Source organism: Ranitomeya imitator, chromosome 5, assembly GCF_032444005.1.
Source record: "Ranitomeya imitator isolate aRanImi1 chromosome 5, aRanImi1.pri, whole genome shotgun sequence".
In the NCBI taxonomy this organism is placed as follows: domain Eukaryota; kingdom Metazoa; phylum Chordata; class Amphibia; order Anura; family Dendrobatidae; genus Ranitomeya; species Ranitomeya imitator.
In genome coordinates this window covers 416,188,286-416,211,999 of record NC_091286.1, presented here as the reverse complement: position 1 = coordinate 416,211,999, position 23,714 = coordinate 416,188,286, and the positions used below count along the sequence as shown (strand labels likewise).

Here is a 23,714-nt window from a genome sequence, read left to right as displayed (position 1 = left end):
CTAGCCCTAACCCTAACCCTAGCCCTAACCCTAACCCTAGCCCTAACCCTAGCCCTAACCCTAACCCTAACCCTAGCCCTAACCCTAGCCCTAACCCTAGCCCTAACCCTAGCCCTAGCCCTAAGCCTAGCCCTAACCCTAACCCTAGCCCTAACCCTAACCCTACTGGGAAAATGGAAATAAATACATTTTTTTAATTTTTCCCTAACTAAGGGGGTGATGAAAGGGGGTTTGATTTACTTTTATAGCGGGTTATTTAGCGGATTTTTATGATTGGCAGCCGTCACACACTGAAAGATGCTTTTTATTGCAAAAAATATTTTTTGCGTTACCACATTTTGAGAGCTATAATTTTTCATATTTTGGTCCACAGAGTCATGTGAGGTCTTGTTTTTTGCAGGACGAGTTGACGTTTTTATTGGTAACATTTTCGGGCACGTGACATTTTTTGATCGCTTTTTATTCCGATTTTTGTGAGGCAGAATGACCAAAAACCAGCTATTCATGAATTTCTTTTGGGGGAGGCGTTTATACCGTTCCACGTTTGGTAAAATTGATAAAGCAGTTTTATTCTTCGGGTCAGTACGATTACAGCGACACCTCATTTATATCATTTTTTTATGTTTTGGCGCTTTTATACGATAAAAACTATTTTCTAGAAAAAATAATTATTTTTTCATCGCTTTATTCTCAGGACTATAACTTTTTTATTTTTTTGCTGATGATGCTGTATGGTGGCTCGTTTTTTTGCGGGACAAGATGCCGTTTTCAGCGGTACCATGGTTATTTATATCTGTCTTTTTGATCGCGTTTTTCCACTTTTTGTTCGGCGGTATGATAATAAAGCGTTGTTTTTTGCCTCGTTTTTTTTTTTTTTCCGTACGGTGTTTACTGAAGGGGTTAACTAATGGGCCAGTTTTATTGGTCGGGCCGTTACAGACACGGCGATACTAAATATATGTACTTTTATTGTTTTTTTTATTATTTAGATAAAGAAAAGTATTTATGGGAATAATATATTTTTTTTTTTTTATTATTTTGGAATATTTTTTTTTTTTTTTTTTTTACACATTTGAAAAAAATTTTTTTTACTTTTTTACTTTGTCCCAGGGGGGGACATCACAGATCAGTGATCTGACAGTTTGCACAGCACTCTGTCAGATCAACGATCTGAGAGCAGTGCAGGCTGCTTCACAGTGCCTGCTCTGAGCAGGCTCTGTGAAGCCACCTCCCTCCCTGCAGGACCCGGATCCGTGGCCATCTTGGATCCGGGGCTCGAGCAGGCAGGGAGGGAGGTAAAACCCTTGCAGCAACACGATCACATCGCGTTGCTGCGGGGGGCTCAGGGAAGCCCGCAGGGAGCCCCCTCCCTGCGCGATGCTTCCCTGCACCGCCGGCACATCGCGATCATCTTTGATCGCGGTGTGCCAGGGGTTAATGTGCCGGGGGCGGTCCGTGACCGCTCCTGGCACATAGTGCCGGATGTCAGCTGCGATAGGCTGGACGTACTATCTCGTCCATGGTCATGGGGGCCCACCCCACCTCGACGGGATAGTACGTCCGATGTCAGAAAGGGGTTAATGATCGGCTCATGCTCCAGGGTGGCCTGTAGGGGGGTCTTTATGTGTTGTTCTGTGTACATATTCGTCTCTATGGCTTCTGACACTGTCTGTAGTTTACTTAGTAAAATCCTGCTGACAGGTTCACTTTATGTCACAAGATGCTACATCTGTGTGCATATCCATAACATGAGCTACTAACTTTCATTACTATCATATATCGCTGATGTATGTAATTTGTCATGAAGGGTTAACTAATGATATATCAGAGGTATAAATGGATAAGAAATGGAGGGCACCGCGAATAAATACCAAGAGGGAAGGTTCACCGTGGGACTGGAATTTGACATGAGAAAAGGCAGGACAAAGATCATGCCCACATATATAGGAACACCTCCACATATGACAATATCAAAGTTGTATTTTATTAGCAAACCTCAAAAGATATGTACATGTGAAGAACAAAAACACACAATACAGTTAAAAACACTTAAAATTTGCAATTATGCAAAAAATACCTATTCATGTGTCATGCCCTAGTATAGGGGAAATGACAGCGCACAAAACATTTGTCACCCACAACAAAGATGTCAAAATGATGTTGCTGCAAAACTATAGAAGATACAAACACTCATGGCCCCATTATGCAATATGCATGATAGTGTCAATATCACAGTACCATACAACCCAAAATAAGGTGCATGACTTTTAGTGCAATAAAATTTAGCAGTTCAGGACATCAAACACATGACATAAAATAGAAAGATTATGATTGGAGCTGTGGAGAGGAGCAGGGGGAGAGGGAACTAGAAAATACAAGGACCCAAACCCCAGACCAAAACCCCATCATACCCACAGTATAAAAGAATTGCATGAGGTCATGAGAAGTGAGGAGGCAAGATGTGGGATAGGTTCCCATGCGTATCGCCGCCTAGATTGTGGCTTCCTCTGGGAAAAGAGTAGCTACTTGGTCTGGGGTTTGGGTCCTTGTATTTTCTAGTTCCCTCTCCCCCTGCCCCTCTCCACAGCTCCAATCATAATCTTTCTATTTTATGTCATGTGTTTGATGTTTTGAACTGCTAAATTTTATTGCACTAAACGTTATGCACCTTATTTTGGGTTGTATGGTACTGTGATATTGACGCTATCATGCATATTGCATAATGGGGCCATGAGTGTTTGTATCTTCTATAGTTTTGCAGCAACATCATTTTGACATCTTTGTTGTGGGTGACACATGTTTTGTGGGCTGTCATTTCCCCTATACTAGGACATGACACATGAATAGGTATTTTTTGCATAATTGCAAATTTTAAGTGTTTTTAACTGTATTGTGTGTTTTGTTCTTCACATGTATATATCTTTTGAGGTTTGCTAATAAAATACAACTTTGATATTGTCATATGTGGAGGTGTTCCTATATATGTGGGTATTATCTTTGCCTTTTCTCATGATATATCAGAGGTAGATGCAATAAAAAAAATGTTTTAATCTACATATATCATTTATTCAATTACCTTTCAAGTAAAAAAAATCTACATCTCTGTACAAACACAAAACTTTAATAAGCTATTAATTTCCATTACTTTCCCATATTGCTGATGTATTGTCCTTACCTGTGTATCCAGCATTACATGTACAGATATAACTTCCCACTGTGTTAGTACAGGTGGCATCAGCTGAACAGTTGTTCTTTCCTCCACATTCATCAATATCAGCACAATATGACCCGTTACCTGATCACAATACAGAAATGATGACTTATTATTGAAGTCTGTGATTAAGAGCTCATCCACAACTGTTTTACGATAAGGACATAAAGTATTAATGGATGATACTAAATTCTATAGGACAAACTGCAGTCAAAGTCTATGAGATTGTACTAATGATAGGACATTCTACACAAACAAGAAAATATTTACATGACCTTATATTAAAGGGATAGTCCAGTACCCGGACATCCACTTTTTAAAATAAAAATAAAGCTATATTGCTGAAAAAAACAAGGGGAACACTTAAACAACACAATGTAACTCCAAGTCAGACTTCTGGGAAAACAACCTGTCCAGTTATGAAGCAACACCGATTGTGAATCAATTTCTTCTGCTGTTGTGCAAATGGAATAGACAACAGTAGAAATGATAAGTAATTAGCAAGACAACCATTATAAAGTAGTGGTTCTGTAGGGCAGAACCACAGACCATTTCTCTGTTCTCATCCTTTTTGTCTGCTGTTTTGTTTACTTTTGCATTTTGTAATTTCTTTTACCTCTGTAGACACTGTACAGTAGCATGAGGTGGTGTCTACAACCCACTGAATTTGCTCCGTTAGTTTAGCTCTTCCAGGATGGCACATCAATGTGAGCTGTGACAAGAAGGGTAGTTGAGTCTGTCAGCACAGTGTTCAGAGCATGGAGCGGATAGCAGGAGACAGGCCAGTACACCAGGAGACATGGAGAGGGCGAGAAGAGGGTGACAACCCAGCAGCAGAACTGCTACCTCCTCCTTTGTGCAAGGAAGGACAGGAGGAGCAGTACCAGAGCCCTGCAAAGTAACCTCCAGCAGGCCACTAACATCCATGTGTCTGCTCAAGCTGTCTGAAACAGACTCCATAAGGGTGGTATGAGGGCCCGATGTCCAAAAGTGGGTGTTGTGCTTACAGCCCAACACTGTGCAGGGCGATTGGCAGATACGACATTGGCACCCTGTGCTTTTCACAGGTGAGAGCAGGTTCACACTAACCACATGTGACTTCTGTGACAGAGTCTGTAGGTGCCATGGAGAGCGATCTGCTGCCTGCAACATACCCAAACATGACAGGTTTGGAAGTGGGTGAGTAAAGGCGGGGGGAGGCATTTCTTTGGACGGCCACACAGCCCTCCATTTGCTAGCCAGAGGAACCCTAACTGCCATTGGGTACCAAGATGAGATCCCCAGACCCATTGTGAGACCATATGCAGGTGCACTTGGCCCTGGGTTTCTTCTGATGCATGACAATGTTAGGCCTCATGTGACTGAAGTGTGTCAGCAGTTCCTGCACGATGAAGGCATTGATGCTAAGACTGGGCTCCACTATGTTATCAATAAAAATTTCCAACTAATACTTCATTCAGTGATATGTAGGATGTGGTATTTTAGTGTTCCCTTTATTTTTTTGAGCAGTGTACATAGAAACTGGAGAAAGTTTGGCCAATTGTAGCTTTGATTATGAGTCTCCCAGTGCACCTAATGTCTTTGGTAGCACGTATTTACCTCCACCTTTCTCCAGCTTCTGTATGGTATACTATTTTTGTATCTGCAGCAACCAAGATTTTCAATTTAACACAGAGGTTGTGCTTTCACACATTTTTCTCTGACTCTGTTCCTCATTGTAACCCAGATAAGACCCTATTGCGCTCACTATCTTTCCAGCTTTTATTACAAATGCAGCTATAAAATAAAGCTAACATATACTCATCTCCTGCACAGGCGCCATACCAGCGATATCAGCGCCGTCGCTCTCGGGGTTTCCATGACATTGCTATGTCACGTGAGACCCGAAGCCAATCAACAACCAGAATTGGGTTTCTGCACTGTCCCTTGTCCCACAATGTCATGCGAGCCCCAATAGATAGTGCACTGACATCTCTGCAATGGCGTCAGTGCAGGAGATGAGTATATGTTATTATATTTTACAACAATCACAAATTATTTTAAAAAGGGGATGTCCAGGTACTGAAGAAACCATGTAATGAGAGTAATAACAATTTTAGCTAAAGTCAATTAATTAATATGTAATTCACATTCTGAATATTCCTGATGTTTCTAAGATACCAGGTGTTCTTATTGATAGACTATAGATGGAGTCCAGTGAATGGCTGTGTATACAGACATCTACAGTGATAAGTGATTACCTTGGTATCCATCACTACATGTGCATAAGATGATCCCTGTTCTATTACTACACGTTGCACCAGGAGAACAATCATCATCATCCTTACATGATGTCAGTGGCTCACAGTCATATCCATAACCTAGGAAAGAAAGCAATGAAAAAAGTAAAACGATTAAATCAAAATACTGAAGACACTCAAAATTAAAGTTACCTTTAACTCCTCCTTCCACAATTCATTTTTGTTTTTACACCCTTTTCCTCATCTGTTTCCAAGAATCACATTTTTTCTGACCACAGAAGAGCTTTTTTTCTCTTGAGCGCGGTATAGTTTTTAATTACTTCATTCATTTGCGTAAAAAATACCAAGTGTCATAAAATGTCTAATTTAGGTTTTTCTGCTATTAGTTTTTTTGTTTTGCTTTTATTGTATATACTCAGCAGCAAAATGATTTATCAAGTCAATACAAACCAAATTTATATAGTTGTGTTTCTTAGTAAAATTGGTAGTTTTAATACTATCATTTTGGGATATACAATGCCTTGAAAAGTATTCATACCCCATAACCATTTCCACGTTTTTTTCATGTTACCCCCACAACTTAAATGTATTTTATTGGGATTTAACACATGAAAAACACATCTTTGTACTATGTTAGCCAGTAGATAATCTGTCATCTAGCTGTACCTTGCTATTTGTTAGGCCAGGATCACACATGCGAGAAATACGTCCGAATCTCGCATGGTAATACCCGGTATTGCCACCGTCACTCAGGAGTGGAGCATGTGGCTGCATAGAAATACATGCAGCCTCACGCTCCGCTCCAGAGAGATGGTGGCAATACCAGGTATTACCATGCGAGACTCGGACGTATTTCTCGCATGTGTGATCCTGGCCTTACTGTTTATTCAGTTAACCATGAAAAGGTATTAACCTCTGAGATCTCTCAAATTTTAATATTTTTCTATTGGAATTTTATGCGATATGCCAACGGAAAGTAGCAAATATTTGTGAAGTATAAAGGAAATGACACATGGTTTTCTAAAGATTTTTAAAAAATATTAAATTGAAAATTGTAATGTGCATTTATATTCAGCCCCCATTAGTCAATACTTTATAGGACCACCTTTCACTACAATTACTGCTGCAAATCATTTGGGGTATGTCTCTGCCAGCTTTGCACATCTTGGGGCTGAAGTTTTTGCCCCTTCTTTGGAAACTAGATCTACAGTTGTGGCCAAAAGTATTGACACCCCTGCAATTCTGTCAGATAGTACTCAGTTTCTTCCTGAAAATGATTGCAAACACAAATTATTTGTTAATATTATCTTCATTTAATTTGTCTTCAATGAAAAAACACAAAAAGAATTGTCCTAAAGCCAAACTGGATATAATTCCACACCAAACATAAAAAAGGGGTGGACAAAAGTATTGGCACTGTTCAAAAAATCATGTGATGCTTCTCTAATTTGTGTAATTAACAGCACCTGTAACTTACCTGTGGCACCTAACAGGTAATGGCAATAACTTAATCACACTTGCAGCCAGTTGACATGGATTAAAGTTGACTCAACCTTTGTCCTGTGTCCTTTTGTGTACCACATTGAGCATGGAGAAAAGAAAGAAGACCAAAGAACTGTCTGATGACTTGAGAAACCAAATTGTGAGGAAGCATGAGCAATCTCAAGGCTACAAGTCCATCTCCAAAGACCTGAATGTTCCTGTGTCTACCGTGCGCAGTGTCATCAAGAAGATTAAAGCCCATGGCACTGTGGCTAACCTCCCTAGATGTGGACGGAAAAGAAAAATTGACAAGAGATTTCAATGCAAGATTGTGCGGATGTTGGATAAAGAACCTCGACTAACATCCAAACAAGTTCAAGCTGCCCTGCAGTCCGAGGGTACAACAGTGTCCACCCGTATTATCTGTCGGCGTCTGAATGAAAAGGGACTGTATGGTAGGAGATCCAGGAATACCCCACTTCTTACCCCGAGACATAAAAAAGCCAGGCTGGAGTTTGCCAAAACTTACATGAAAAAGCCTAAAACGTTTTGGAAGAATGTTCTCTGGTCAGATGAGACAAAAGTAGAGCTTTTTGGGCAAAGGCATCAACATAGAGTTTACAGGAGAAAAAAGAGGCATTCAAAGAAAAGAACACGGTCCTTACAGTCAAACATGGTGGAGGTTCTCTGATGTTTTGGGGTTGCTTTGCTGCCTCTGGCACTGGACTGCTTGACCGTGTGCATGGCATTATGAAGTCTGAAGACTACCAACAAATTTTGCAGCATAATGTAGGGCCCAGTGTGAGAAAGCTGGGTCTCCCTCAGAGGTCATGGGTCTTCAGCAGTACAATGACACAAAACACACTTCAAAAAGCACTAGAAAATGGTTTGAGAGAAAGCACTGGAGACTTCTAAGGTGGCCAGCAATGAGTCCAGACCTGAATCCCATAGAACACCTGTGGAGAGATCTAAAAATGGCAGTTTGGAGAAGGCACCCTTCAAATATCAGGGACCTGGAGCAGTTTGCCAAAGAAGAATGGTCTAAAATTCCAGCAGAGCATTGTAAGAAACTCATTGATGGTTACTGGAAGTGGTTGGTCGCAGTTATTTTGGCTAAAGGTTGTGCAACCAAGTATTAGGCTGAGGGTGCCAATACTTTTGTCTGGCCCATTTTTGGAGTTTTGTGTGAAATGATCAATGTTTTGCTTTTTGCTTCATTCTCTTATGTGTTTTTTCATTTAAGACAAATTAAATGAAGATTATAATACCAAAGAATTTGTGATTGCAATCATTTTCAAAAAAGAAGCTGAGTGTTATCTGACAGAATTGCAGGGGTGTCAATAATTTTGGCCACAACTGTAGCTCAGGTAGATTGTATGGAGAGAATCTGTGAGCAGCAGCTTTCAAGTCTTCAAGATTGTCAATGGAATTTAGGCATGTGCTTTGACTGAGTAATGGTCATCATGGTCACCTACATGGTGAACCTATGCCCCAGTCTCAAGTCTTTTGCATCCTCTAACAAGTGTTCTTCCAGGATGGCCCTGTATTTAGCTCTGTCTGTCTTCCCATCAACTCTGATCAGCTTGACGGTGGTGATGGTATTTTCAGGGTGATGTGCAGTGTTAGTTGTAAAGTTCTAGTGTATGTGGAACGCCCCAAGAGTAGGGCAATGGGGTACTCGGTACCGGGTCCTTCAGTTCCTTCAGACCGGATGTCACGGTGGCCCGACCCGGACCGTGGCCCTATGAGGGGCGCCAAATAAAAGGCAGAGTCCGTAGATAATGGTAGTGTTCATGACACCACCTGTGGTATTCGGTCAGAGTTACCGACACTTCTCAGGGGTCAGCTGGGGTGATGTTATGGCAGCTAGATAGTGTACCTTCCCACAGGTGAAGTGTTTCCCCAGGGCTTCCCAGAAGTGTAGATGATGATGGTGGATGGTGCAAGGAGCGGTGAATAACGAGGACACAATGGGTGCAGTCTCTTTACCTTTACTGAAGGCTTCAGCATCCACAGTCCAGAGTGCCGGATGACAGGGTAGGCAGGGTCCGGCTGGTCTGATGGCAATTCCAGAGTCCTCTTATTATCCAGGTGGAAATCAGTAGCCTTCCTACTAGCGCTTGTGCTTTGTAGTACCCCCCTGGTGAGCAACTCGGTAAGGTCCTTACAAGTTTTGTGGATGTTATGTCTTTCTCTCTCTGTCCCCCAGATGGATAGGACAAACCCGTATGATGGTGGTGGCCTGAGGCTATTTTATAGGGACCCTAGAGACGCCCCTCCTCCGCAATTGCCACCGTGACTGCTTAGGTGTTTAGGTCGGACAGCCAACTTGGAATTGACTGCCCTGCCGGTCTCTGAAGTAAAACATAGAGTCTATTACTCCCTCGGTGTTCCGGCCACCGGCCCGCGCTACAGAAGGAGGCAGCCTCTCTTAGAACAGGACTCCTTCTGGTTTTTGTTCTCCTTTTGCTGTGACTTCGTGGCTCACTCCCTACAACACAATTCTCTTTGTGTCCTTTCTTAGGATGCTGCCGCATGGGTTCCAGGTGCAGCTCCATGTCTTTCTGTCTTGCTGAGCCTCTGATGTTCTTCCTTTTCCCTCTGTCTGCCTGACAGGTATTCCCTAGCCGAGTCCAGTCTGCTTCTCCCTTCTTCCTCCTACTCCCTCCAGTCAGCTTCTCCCTTCTCCTAGGTGTTACTTGGGCAAAGCCCAGTCTGCTTCTGTCTACCTTCCTATCCAACCCACCAGTTTTACCCTAATGTGAGGAGTGGCCTAGTAGATAGAACCTTTTGCTCCCCCTGGTGGACTCGAGTGTGAAGTGTGATGTGTGTTTTGTGATACTTGGCAGGGTGAACTCCTTTGTTGCCATCAGACGTAACATCACTCTCCCTGGTGGAAGAACGACATTACTGCAATGACCAGGACTCTGGGGGGCTGCATATGTACAGTACAAACCAAACGTTTGTAAACACCTTCTCATTTAAAGATTTTTCTGTATTTTCATGACTATGAAAATTGTAAATTCACACTGAAGGCATCATAGCTAGGAATTAACACATGTGGAATTATATACTTAACAAAAAAGTGTGAAACAACTGAAATTATGTCTTATATTCTAGGTTCTTTAAAGTAGCCATCTTTTGCTTTAATGACTGCTTTGCACACTCTTGGCATTCTCTTGATGAGCTTCAAGAGGTAGTCACCTGAAATTCATAGTTTTGATGCCTTTAGTGTGAATTTACAATTTTCATAGTCATGAAAATACAGAACAATCAATCCACATAGCCCCGTCGACTCAGCGGACAGTATCAAACAAGATAGGATTAGATTCACAGCTCAGCAGACAGTATCACACAGGATAGGATTAGAAACACAGCTCAGCAGACAGTATCACACAGGATATGACTACATACACTGCTCAGCAGACTATCGCACAGGATAGAATTAGATACACAGCTCAGCAGACTGTCACACAAGATAAGGTTAGATACACAGCTCAGCAGACAGCATCACACAGGATAGGATTAGATACACTGCTCAGCAGACTATAAAACAGGATAGGATTAGATACACAGCTCAGCAGGCGATCACAAAGGATTGGATAAGATACACAGCTCACAAGACAGTATCACACAGGATAGGATTAGATACACCGCTCAGCAGACAGTATCACGCAGGATATGATTACATACACTGCTCAGCAGACTATCACACAGCATTGGATCAGATACACAGCTCAGCAGACTATCACACAGGATAGGATTAGATACACAGCTCAGCAGACAGTATCACACAAGATAAGGTTAGATACACAGCTCAGCAGACAGTATCACACAGGATAGGATTAGATACACTGCTCAGCAGACAGTATCATACATTATAGGATTACATACACTGCTCAGCAGGCGATCACACATGATAGGATTGGATACACTGCTCAGCAGACAGTATCACACAGGATAGGATTAGATAGAAGGCTCAGCAGACAGTATTCACAGGATAGGATTAGATACACTGCTCAGCAGACTTTCACACAGGATAGGATTAGATACACTGCTCAGCAGACAGTATCACACAGGATAGGATTAGATACACCGCTCAGCAGACAGTATCACGCAGGATATGATTACATACACTGCTCAGCAGAATATCACACAGGATTGGATTAGATACAAAGCTCAGCAGACAGTATCACACAAGATAGGATTAGATACACAGCTCAGCAGACAGTATCACACAGGATAGGATTAGATACACAGCTCAGCAGACAGTGTCACACAGGATAGGATTAGATACACAGCTCAGCAGACAGTATCACACAGGATAGGATTAGATACACAGCTCAGCAGACAGTATCACACAGGATAGGATTAGATACACAGCTCAGCCGACAGTATCACACAGGATAGGATTAGATACACTGCTCAGCAGACAGTATCATACATTATAGGATTACATACACTGCTCAGCAGGCGATCACACATGATAGGATTGGATACACTGCTCAGCAGACAGTATCACACAGGATAGGATTAGATAGAAGGCTCAGCAGACAGTATTCACAGGATAGGATTAGATACACTGCTCAGCAGACTATCACACAGGATAGGATTAGATACACTGCTCAGCAGACAGTATCACACAGGATAGGATTAGATACACCGCTCAGCAGACAGTATCACGCAGGATAGGATTAGATACACAGCTCAGCAGACAGTATCACACAGGATAGGATTAGATACACAGCTCAGCAGACAGTGTCACACAGGATAGGATTAGATACACAGCTCAGCAGACAGTATCACACAGGATAGGATTAGATACACAGCTCAGCAGACAGTATCACACAGGATAGGATTAGATACACAGCTCAGCCGACAGTATCACACAGGATATGATTGCATACACTGCTCAGCAGACTATCACACAGGATAGAATTAGATACACAGCTCAGCAGACAGTATCACACAGGATATGATTACATACACTGCTCAGCAGACTATCACACAGGATAGGATTAGATACACTGCTCAGCAGACTATCGCACAGGATAGGATTAGATACACAGCTCAGCAGACAGTATCACACAGGATAGGATTAGATACACAGCTCAGCCGACAGTATCAAACAGGACATGATTACATACACTGCTCAGCAGACAATCACACAGGATAGGATTAGATACACAGCTCAGCAGACTGTCACACAAGATAAGGTTAGATACACAGCTCAGCAGACAGTATCACACAGGATAGGATCAGATACACTGCTCAGCAGACTATAACACAGGATAGGATTAGATACACAGCTCAGCAGGCGATCACAAAGGATGGGATTAGATACACAGCTCACAAGACAGTATCACACAGGATAGGATTAGATACACAACTCAGCAGACAGTATCACACAGGATAGGATTAGATACACAGCTCAGCAGACTATCACACATAATATGATTAAATACACAGCTCAGCAGACAGTGTCACACAGGAAAGGATTAGCTACACCGTTCAGCAGACAGTATCACACAAGATATGATTATATACACAGCTCAGCAGACAGTATCACACAGGATAGTATTAGATACACAGCTCAGCAGACAGTATCACACAGGATAGGATTAGATACAGAGCTCAGCAGACTGTCACACAGGATTGGATTAGATACACAGCTCAGCAGACAGTATCACACAAGATAAGGTTAGATACACAGCTCAGCAGCAGACAGTATCACACATTATAGGATTACATACACTGCTCAGTAGGCGATCTCACATGATAGGATTGGATACACTGCTCAGCAGACAGTATCACACAGGATATGATTAGATAGAAGGCTCAGCAGACAGTATTACACAGGATAGGATTAGATACACAGCTCAGCAGACAGTATCACACAGGATAGGATTAGATACACTGCTCAGCAGACAGTATCACACATTATAGGATTACATACACTGCTCAGCAGACTATCACACAGGATAGGATTAGATACAAAGCTCAGCAGGCGATCTCACATGATAGGATTGGATACACTGCTCAGCAGACATTATCACACAGGATATGATTAGATAGAAGGCTCAGCAGACAGTATTACACAGGATAGGATTAGATACACTGCTCAGCAGACAGTATCACACATTATAGGATTACATACACTGCTCAGCAGACTATCACACAGGATAGGATTAGATACACTGCTCAGCAGACAGTATCACACAGGATAGGATTACATACACTGCTCAGCAGGCGATCTCACATGATAGGATTGGATACACTGCTCAGCAGACAGTATCACACAGGATATGATTAGATAGAAGGCTCAGCAGACAGTATTAGGCCGGCTTCACACTTGCGAGTTTTACGGACGTAAGAGCGCAGAAACTACGTCCGTAAAACTCGCAAAAAATACGGCACAATTATTCTCTATGCCCCTGCTCCTATCTGCCGTATTTTACTGATCAGTATTATACAGCTTTCTACGGCCGTACAAAATCGCAGCATGCTGCGTTTGTCACCGTACTGCGCAAGAAATACGCCAATGAAAGTCTATGGAAGCGTGAAAAATACGGATTTCACATGGACAAGCAGTGTGACTTGCGAGAAATACGCAGCGCTGTTAGAGAGAAAAGCCGGTAATTCAGTGCGGTGTACAGTAAAATCACACTGACAGCTTACAGTCCAATAGGTAGAATAAATGTGTACACATAGAATAGGTATATATATATATATATGTCAGTGAGACACATATATGTATATATATTAATATTTATTCCAGCGCTATACAGCTTGAAAGCCGGTAATTCAATTACCGGCTTTTTCTTTCTCCTTCCTAAAACCCGACATGATTTGAGACATGGTTTACATACAGTAAACCATGTCTTCTCTCCATTTTTTTGCAGATTCCACACTACTAATGTCAGTAGTGTGTATCTGCAAAATTTGGCCGTTCTAGCTCTTAAAATAAAGGGTTAAATGGCGGAAAAATTTGGCGTGGGCTCCCGCGCAATTTTCTCCGCCAGAGTAGTAAAGCCAGTGACTGAGGGCAGATATTAATAGCCTGGAGAGGGTCCATGGTTATTGGCCCCCCCCTGGCTAAAAATATCTGCCCCCAGCCACCCCAGAAAAGGCACATCTGGAAGATGCGCCTATTCTGGCACTTGGCCACTCTCTTCCCATTCCCGTGTAGCGGTGGGATATGGGGTAATGAAGGGTTAATGCCACCTTGCTATTGTAAGGTGACATTAAGCCTAATTAATAATGGAGAGGCGTCAATTATGACACCTATCCATTATTAATCCAATTGAATGAAAGGGTTAAATAAAACACAAACACATTATTTAAAATTATTTTAATGAAATAAAAACAATGGTTGTTGGAGTATTTTATTCTACGCCCAATCCAATCACTGAAGACCCTCGTTCTGTGAAAGAAAAAACATAATAAACCAACAATATACTTACCCTCCGCAGATCTGTAACGTCCAACGATGTAAATCCTTCTGAAGGGGTTAAAACATTTTGCAGCAAGGAGTTCCGCTAATGCAGGCTGCTCCTTGCTGCAAAACCCCGGGGAATGAGGCTAAATATAGATCAATGAGCTATATTTAGCTTCATTTGCGGTGAGGCGCCCTCTGCTGGATGTTCATAGATCGTGGGAACTTACCTAGAAAGCTCCCAGGCTTTCTAGGAAATTTCCCACGATCTATGAACATCCAGCAGAGGGCGCCTCACCGCAAATGAAGCTAAATATAGCTCATTGATCTATATTTAGACTCATTCCCCGGGGTTTTGCAGTGAGGAGCAGCCTGCATTAGCAAAGCTCCTTGCTGCAAAATGTTTTAACCCCTTCAGAAGGATTTACATCGTTGGACGTTACAGATCTGTGGAGGGTAAGTATATTGTTGGTTTATTATGTTTTTTCTTTCACAGAACGAGGGTCTTCAGTGATTGGATTGGGCGTAGAATAAAATACTCCAACAACCATTGTTTTTATTTCATTAAAATAATTTTAAATAATGTGTTTGTGTTTTATTTAACCCTTTCATTCAATTGGATTAATAATGGATAGGTGTCATAATTGACGCCTCTCCATTATTAATTAGGCTTAATGTCACCTTACAATAGCAAGGTGGCATTAACCCTTCATTACCCCATATCCCACCGCTACACGGGAATGGGAAGAGAGTGGCCAAGTGCCAGAATAGGCGCATCTTCCAGATGTGCCTTTTCTGGGGTGGCTGGGGGCAGATATTTTTAGCCAGGGGGGGGCCAATAACCATGGACCCTCTCCAGGCTATTAATATCTGCCCTCAGTCACTGGCTTTACTACTCTGGCGGAGAAAATTGCGCGGGAGCCCACGCCAATTTTTTCCGCCATTTAACCCTTTATTTTAAGAGCTAGAATGGCCAAATTTTGCAGATACACACTACTGACATTAGTAGTGTGGAATCTGCAAAAAAAATGGAGAGAAGACATGGTTTACTGTATGTAAACCATGTCTCAAATCATGTCGGGTTTTAAGAAGGAGAAAGAAAAAGCCGGTAATTGAATTACCGGCTTTCAAGCTGTATAGCGCTGGAATAAATATTAATATATATACATATATGTGTCTAATGACATTATATATATATATATATATATATATATATATAGACAGTATATATATATTTTTTTTCTTTTTGGGACACATGGATCATTTCTATAGCGGTATGTTGGTTTTGCAAGCCTGCGAGAAAACCACGCAGTACGGATGCCATACGGATTACATACGGAGGATGCCATGCGCAAAAAACGCTGACACACCCTGCCTACGGAGGAGCTACGGACCACTATTTTCGGGACATTTCAGCGTATTACGGCCGTAATATACGGACCGTATTTTCATACGCTGAGTGTGAAGCCGGCCTTACACAGGATAGGATTAGATACACAGCTCAGCAGACTTTCACACAGGATAGGATTAGATACACTGCTCAGCAGACAGTATCACACAGGATAGGATTAGATACACTGCTCAGCAGACAGTATCACACAGGATAGGATTACAGTGCCGGCAAAAAAAATGTTTACATTTGCGAAGCAAAAAAAAACTTTACATATAAAATCCACATCATAATTTCACTTTTTAAAAGTGTAGACAATGGGGGAGATAATAAAAAAACTGTCTAACATTAAAGCTGTTTTTGTTGCAAATATCAACCAATCAACGCTCAGTTTTCACTTCTCTGGTAAAGCGAAAGCTGCCCTCTGATTGGTTGCTATGTGCAGCTCAGCCGGTTTTGCTATTTGGCAGTCTTGTAAAGATTTTTTTTGCCGACACTGTAGATACACTGCTCAGCAGACAGTATCACACAGGATATGATTACATACACTGCTCAGCAGACTATTACACAGGATAGGATTAGATACACAGCTCAGCAGACAGTGTCACACAGGATAGGATTAGATTCACAGCTCAGCAGACAGTATCACACAAGATAAGGTTAGATACACAGCTCAGCAGACACTATCACACATGATATGATTACATACACTGCTCAGCAGACAATCACACAGGATAGGATTAGATACACAGCTCAGCAGACAGTATCACACAGGATAGGATTAGATACACAGCTCAGCAGACAGTATCACACAGGATAGGATTAGATACATAGCCCACATAAACTCTTTCTAAAACCTGAAGCGCCTATTCTGCTGTGGAGAAATTTAGGTCCACCAAAGCTATGCAATGGAACAAGACTCTTGATTAAGAACCTGTTAACACATGTAATTGAAGCAACAGGATTTGCCAAAGGAGAGGACATTTTCATTCCATCTTATTTGCCTTTTGATTTTAAATGCCTCCAGTTTCCACTTTGACTGGCATTTGCAATGTCCATTAACCAGGCTCAGGGACAGTCCTTGAAAGTAGTAAGGATTTACAATCTCCATGCTTTTCTCATGGTCAACTATACGTGGCCTGTTCAAGAGTTGGATTGCCAAAAATCTGTTCATCTTTGCACAGGAAGGAAAAACCAAAAATGTTTATCCAACAGCTCTTGAATGAGTTGAAAATAAAATCCCATCAATATTTGGCTAATCATTTAGTTAATTTGTGTTGCAAATCTGTAATGCTGAGTATGTGATGTGAAATGTTTTTATGTGCAATATAATCATTATAATTTGTTATAACTAACCACAGTTAGTTATTATGCCTGGGCAACGCCTGGCTCTTCAGCTAGTATCACATAAAATTCCGATAAAATTTTGTGGGTGTAACGTGTAAAAGTTCATAGAGCATGAATACTTTTTTCAGAGCACTGTATGATATTTTGATCACTTTTGATTGCATTTTTGGATGAAGGTGGAGTTCTGGTGCTGAAATAATGTTAGACTTTTTAGACTATGATAAATCTTTTTTTTGGAAGAAAATATACTGAATATGTTTTTTGTGCATTTCTTTATTTTTGAAGGTGAAAAACAGGTGATTTCGTTTTTCCCTTTATTTTTCACCACCTCGGGAGACTTGAATCATCTTGTTTGCTAGTACCATATACTGTGGTATATTTTAGTGAAAATGATGATGAGACCCAGCCTGCAACAGGGCTTTTCAGAACTACCAAGATGGCTACAAAGGGAGTCTCCAATATATCTCCAATCACAATGGCAACCCATCAACAGCCCAAAAGCATGTCAACATGTTAGGCCGGTTTCACACGTCAGTGGCTCCGGTACGTGAGGTGACAGTTTCCTCACGTAACGGAGCCACTAACACAAGTAGACACATTGAAATCAATGCATCTGTTCAGATGTCATTGATTTTTTGCAGGCCGTGTCTCCGTGTGCCAAACACGGAGACATGTCAGTGTTCGTGGGAGCGCACGGATTACACGGACCCATTAAAGTCAATGGTTCCGTGTAAAACATGTACCGCACACGGATGTTGTCCGTGTGCAGTCCGTGTGCCGTGCAGGAGACAGCGCTACAGTAAGCGCTGTCCCCCCACGCGCTCTCCCCCCACGTGATGCTGAAGCCGCCATTCATATCTTCTCTGCAGCAGCGTTTGCTGTAGAGAAGATATGAATAATCCTTTTTTTTTTTTGTTTCTCGTGTTCAACATAAAGATCCATGTCCCCACCCCCCTCCCACCGTTGTGCGCCTGCCCACTGTTATTAAAATACTCACACGGCTCCCTCGCTGGCGCTGCTTCCTGTCCTGGCCGCACCTTCTACTGTATGAGCGGTCACGTGGGGCCGCTCATTTACAGTAATGAATATGCGGCTCCACCCCTATGGGAGGTGGAGCCGCATATTCATGACTGTAATCGGCGGGCCCCACGTGACCGCTCATACAGTAGAAGGTGCGGCCAGGACAGGAAACAGCGCCAGCAAGGGAGCCGGGTGAGTATTTTAATAACAGCGGGCGGGTGCACAGGGGGTGGGAGGGGGGTGGGGACATGGATCTTTATGTTAAACACGAGAAACAAAAAAAAAAAGGATTATTCATATCTTCTCTACAGCAAACGCTGCTGCAGAGAAGATATGAATGGCGGCTTCAGCACCATGTGGGGGGGACAGCGCTTATCTCCAGCGCTGTCTCCTGCACGGTGCATGTGGTACCCAGTCGGCACACGGGTGGCACGCGTGTGCCGCACGTGTGCCACTCTGATGTGCCACAGAAACGCACGGGCACGGATAATTCCGGTACCAATTTTTCCAGTATCGAAATTATCTGGAACTGTGGGACTGCCCCTATGAGTATTCTGATGGACACTTGAATGGACGCCTGGATGACAGAATTGGGCGATTTAACTGCTGTTGTCTAGTGATGAGCGAGTATACTCGTTGTTTGGGTTTTCCTGAGCATGCTCATGTGGTCTCCGAGTATTTGTTAGTGCTCGGAGATTTCGTTTTCATACTAGCTTATCACTACTGTTGTCACAAATGGCAGAGTATAAGGAGATAAACAGCAGACACTGAAGGTCGCACTGGCCGCTGCTGTTAGAGGAAGAAGTCGGCGGTATAAGAGAGCCAGAAACCACCGTGTGTGGATCGGGATCAGCTCCTTTGTCCCCTCCATGCACCCACATTCTACATAGGACATAGAATGGCTTTTACATTCTGTGAGTGAAAAGGGTTAATAAGAATTTCAAACAGATTGCTAAATTTATGTATAATTTACTTTTTTGGCTTTGGCCTGATTGTATCGAAAAATATTACAATTAGACATTGATTAAAAAAAGTAAAAACAGGAATGAATGACAAGTCAGAACTCACCCCAGAATCCAACATTACAGGCACAGGTGTAATTTCCTATTGTGTTAGTGCAGGTTGCATTAGGTGAGCAGGAATTATTGGTCTCACATTCATCAATATCATCACACTGGGTCCCGTTACCTGATCAATATAAAAAGTTGTAACATAAGAGACAAATGGCATAATAAAAATGTATTTACCTACATACATGATCTAAATAGTTACAGTTTTATAAGAATGTCAACCATTAACACATTTAGCTCTAGTAAAACCAGAGCTATCAATCAAGGAAAAGGGTGTGGAGACAAATGAAAAATTAGGCGAGCGTCACACTACCGTGTTTTACGGGCGTAAGAGAGGTGCAGAAAATACGGATTGCATACGGTACAATGCTTCTCTATGCCCCAGCTCCTATCAGCTGTATTTTACTGATCCGTATTATACGGTCTTCTACGGCCGTAGAAAATCGCAGCATGCTGCATTTGTCACCGTATTGTGCAAAAAATACGCCAATGAAAGTCTATGGGGGCCAGAAAAATACGGATTACACATGGACCAGCAGTGTGACTTGCAAAAAATACGCAGCGGTGTTAGAGAGAAAAGCCGGCAATTCAGTGCGGTGTACAGTAAAATCACACTGACAGCTTACAATAGAATAGGTAGAATAAATGTGTACAGATAGAATAGGTGTATATTCATGTCATATGTCAGGTATGGGTTAACAATGGTAGATGCAATAATAACAATGTATTAATCTACATACGTTGTTTATTCAGTCATGCTTTAAGTAACAAAAAATCTACATCTCTGTACAAGTGTGGCACCCCAGGAGTTCGGGTACCACAGTGATAACATCAGATAACCTTACATGCAACACTTTCTGACTCCAGCTCTAAACCCGGTTTAAGGGGAGCTTCCCTATATACATCCTGGTCTGGAGGAGTTGGACACTTGGTAGCAGACAGTGGAAGAGCACAGAAGGACCTAAGAACTAGAGGACTGCGATTGGGCCCCTCTAAGCAGTACGCAGAAACTGGGCACCGGGAGACAGAGGGTGTGTGGAACTGCAAGTCCCACAGCAGAACCGGAGGGCAGGAAGCCAAAAGTGACTTGTCCACATAATACCTGAGGTACAGCAACAATTAGAGCCCCAAGTTACCATGTACAGAGACCCCAAGGGAACGGCTCAAGCTGCCTACCATGCAGGGACTGTCCCAGGACAGAGAGTAACCGGGGACCTTGTCAGGAAACTACAGGCAGCAAGGGACTAGCAATCAGCGCAAAGTGGAAGGCTCCCAAACTGACCTGGCAAAGAGATTCCCTCTTGTCTTCAGGCTGCCTGGACTCAATCAACACCTGTTGCCGGTACCTTGGACCGAGGCTGACTACCACATCAGTAAACCAGGTAAAGCCTGCAATCCTGTGTCCTCCATTTATTTGCCGACAGTCACCATCCCTGCCAAAAACTCCGGGAGCCCTGGGGACCCCGCTAGACCTGTTGGAAGCGTCACCATCTTTGCTGCAGTAACATCATTCCAGAAGACCCCTTTAAGCAGCGTCAGTCCCCTCTGACTGAGAACCACAGGTGGCGTCATGAATACAAACTTTAATCCGGCAACTACCTTAAAAGACCTTTCCCCTTTTACTTGAGTGCCCAAGGCCATGGACCGGATCGCTGCACCCGTGACCACCCCTTTAATTGCGACCGGACTCGGTACTGAGTACCCCCAGGCCCTGGTGGGCGACTCAACTTGGTGTCACAAACAGGATTTTGTGCCCTGGCATCGCCAGATACTGTGTTCCAGAGACTGACAATTGGCCTCTAAGCTGCCATTGCTGTGGACCATAAGGGGAAGAAGGAGGCGTACCTTCATGGGCAGAGCCTGCAAAAAGAGTGTGAAGAGGAATTGGTTGTCATGCAGGAGAGCCACAAGTGAGGACACTGGGAGCCCTGGAAGGAGGACCAGGAGAAACACCTGACCGCACGCAGAATGAACTGCTGCAGACTCCGGAGGAGAGATGTCAGGCCTTTGCAAGGTTAGCACGGGGGAAAGGACATGTCCGACCCAGGAGGAGAACTGGCGGCGGTCGCAGCCACAGGCCACATGATGCCCCCAGGCTCCACAGTGGACGCATCCGCAGCCCCTATGATGCCCCCAGGCCCCGCGGTGCCCACAGTTCCAGCAAACCGACTGGATCTCGCTGCAGTAACAGCTCCTATAATGCCACTATCCAGGCCCTATATAATTGGAGCGGTCTGGCTGAAAGAATATTCAGGGGAGTACCATACGTTGAGTGACTTTAAAGAAAGGCTATGCAGATTATTTGAAGTATATCCCCTGACAGAACATCAAAAGGTCAACATTCGAACTGGTCAATTAATTGGCGCAGCCCAAAGAGAAGTGAAATCTTGGCCGGATATGAAAAAAGGAACTATTAAGCAGATATTTACCAAACTTAAAACCACTTTTGACACCCGTACCGATGCTGAAATCAAAATTAGGTTTTTCGGGTGCAAACAAAGAGCACAGGATAGCATATGGGACTATGCCCTTAATCTCCATCTCATTGAGGGACTCCAGTCCAGCACCCACAGGACACAGCTGCGCATCCTGCCCTTGCAAAACCCTGACCTGGACTTTGCACATTTTAAGGACAGGGCCATACGGGTGCTGCATGAACCACAACCGAGCCGCACAGTGCCTGCGGGCATCCAGTCCTCATGCACCACCAGGAGGTGGCACCTTTTCCTCAGGTCCCCGTTGAGGCTGATGTACAGATCTTGGATGATGACCCATCCGCAGGACTGCCCCTCCAGGTCCAGGAATTGACTAAAAGCATATCTGCACTAGCCAAAACTGTGCAGTCCCTGCAGGAATCCCCAAAGGAGAAAATCCAGCTGACTACCAGTCCAGATGACATCCCCTGGCAACAACAGAAGAGGATCCCACCGATCAGAGGAAGAGACAACGACCGCTATCATCAGGACGGACGACCCATCTATCGCCGCTGCAACCATGCAGGACACATCGCAAGGTTCTGCCATTTAAACGAGCGACCCCTGGGGCAGAGGGCCAACCCCCAGGAGTAGGACGACCAGGCCCACAAAACTGGCGAGCAAAGTACGTCGGTGGACGACCAGTCCTCCCTATTGTGATCGACGGAATCCTGATGAATGCTTTACTGGACACAGGCTCTCAGGTGATGACTACAATTTCAAAAATCGCCGACTTTTGGCAAAGTCGGGTTTCATGAAACCCGACCCGATCCCAGTGTAGGATCGGCCATGAGGTCGGCGATCTTCACGCCAAAGTTGCGTTTCATATGACGCTTTCAGCACCATTTTTCAGCCAATGAAGGAGGATGCAGAGTGTGGGCAGCGTGATGACATAGGACTTGGTCCCCACCATCTTAGAGAAGGGCATTACAGTGATTGGCTTGCTTTCTGCAGCGTCACAGGGGCTATAAAGGGGCGTGCACGCCGACCGCCATCTTACTTCTGCCGATCTCAGCATAGGGAGAGGTTGCTGCAGCTTCACCAGAAGCAGGGATATCATTAGGGAGGGAAGATTAACCCCCAAACCACTTGTGCTGTAGCGATTTCCACTGTCCAACACACCTTTTCTTTACAGGGACAGTGGAGGCTATATTTTTGTGCATCAGCTCTGTAGCTTATTAGGCTGCCTTATAAGGCTCCCTGATAGCTGCATTGCTGTTTGTACGCCGCTGTGCAAACCAACTGCTTTTTTAAAAGCAGAAATCCTGTTGCTCCTTTCTGCACAGTTCTCTTGTTTATATGTCCACACTTTTGTGTGCAGCAGTCCTTTTTATTGCTGCGATACTTGTCCTGAGATCATTGTAGGGAGATTGAAATTGTACTACAGTCCTTGTATTTTTTCATATATCTGCCAGCCACGTTCTGCCTTGTACATTGTGTAGTGTAATACACAGGGCCTGTTTTTTGCTGCAGTCTCCCCCCCAAAAAAGGGAGATTTAAATTGCCACTAAGTGTGTTAGGGGGCGAGTTCCCGCCTCTGCACAGGGGGAATCTTGGGCCATCTCCCATTCTTCTCCTGCCGCAGTGGAGCCTGCTCAGCGGAGACGTCAGTCCTAGCGTCTTGCTCAGTCCCACTCTGTACAAAGAGTTACTGCTGCTTTTCCTTAGTGCCCAGCACTGGCTTCAATGGCATAAGTCCTGCTTTTCTCGTTCTGAGCATGCCCAGAGTAAGATCTCTCAGTGGAGATCGAGGGTCACATGGTCAGATACTGCAGCTAAGTCCATTGGTCCTTTCAGGAAGGTCCTGTAGGTGCTCTGGCTTTGTGGTAGCCTCTCATTGGTCCTTCTAGGAAGGTCCTGCATGTGCTGCAACTATTTAAGAATCGCATGGCCGCACGGCCATGCGCTAGTATTGTTCCATGTTATGTGCTTTGCGCCAGTGTGGTCACGTAAGGGTGTGTTCAGAGACCCAGCTGAAATAAGCCCCTAGAATGCTGGCACCTCCGGCTAGGAGTTTGTGTGTGTATGTATTCAGGGACCTGGCT

The 23,714-nt window shown here is 43.6% G+C and overlaps 1 protein-coding gene across 12 annotated transcripts in view; it reads right to left on the bottom strand.

Moving 5' to 3' along the window:
* The window catches only part of LOC138638065 (latent-transforming growth factor beta-binding protein 4-like), a 385,781-nt gene that overhangs the window by 146,433 nt on the left and 215,634 nt on the right, over positions 1 to 23,714 (bottom strand). For 9 of the 12 annotated variants that reach the window (XM_069727038.1, XM_069727040.1, XM_069727039.1 and 6 more), the window contains 3 exons: positions 19,194 to 19,313; positions 5,452 to 5,571; positions 3,176 to 3,295 (listed from right to left, as the gene is read on the bottom strand). The exons of 1 other annotated variant lie outside the window; for it this stretch is intronic. In XM_069727038.1, coding sequence (XP_069583139.1) covers positions 3,176 to 3,295; positions 5,452 to 5,571; positions 19,194 to 19,313 — 360 coding nt within the window. The remainder of the gene's footprint in view (positions 1 to 3,175; positions 3,296 to 5,451; positions 5,572 to 19,193; positions 19,314 to 23,714) is intronic. 2 more of the 12 variants (XM_069727045.1, XM_069727048.1) reach the window with 1 other exon arrangement.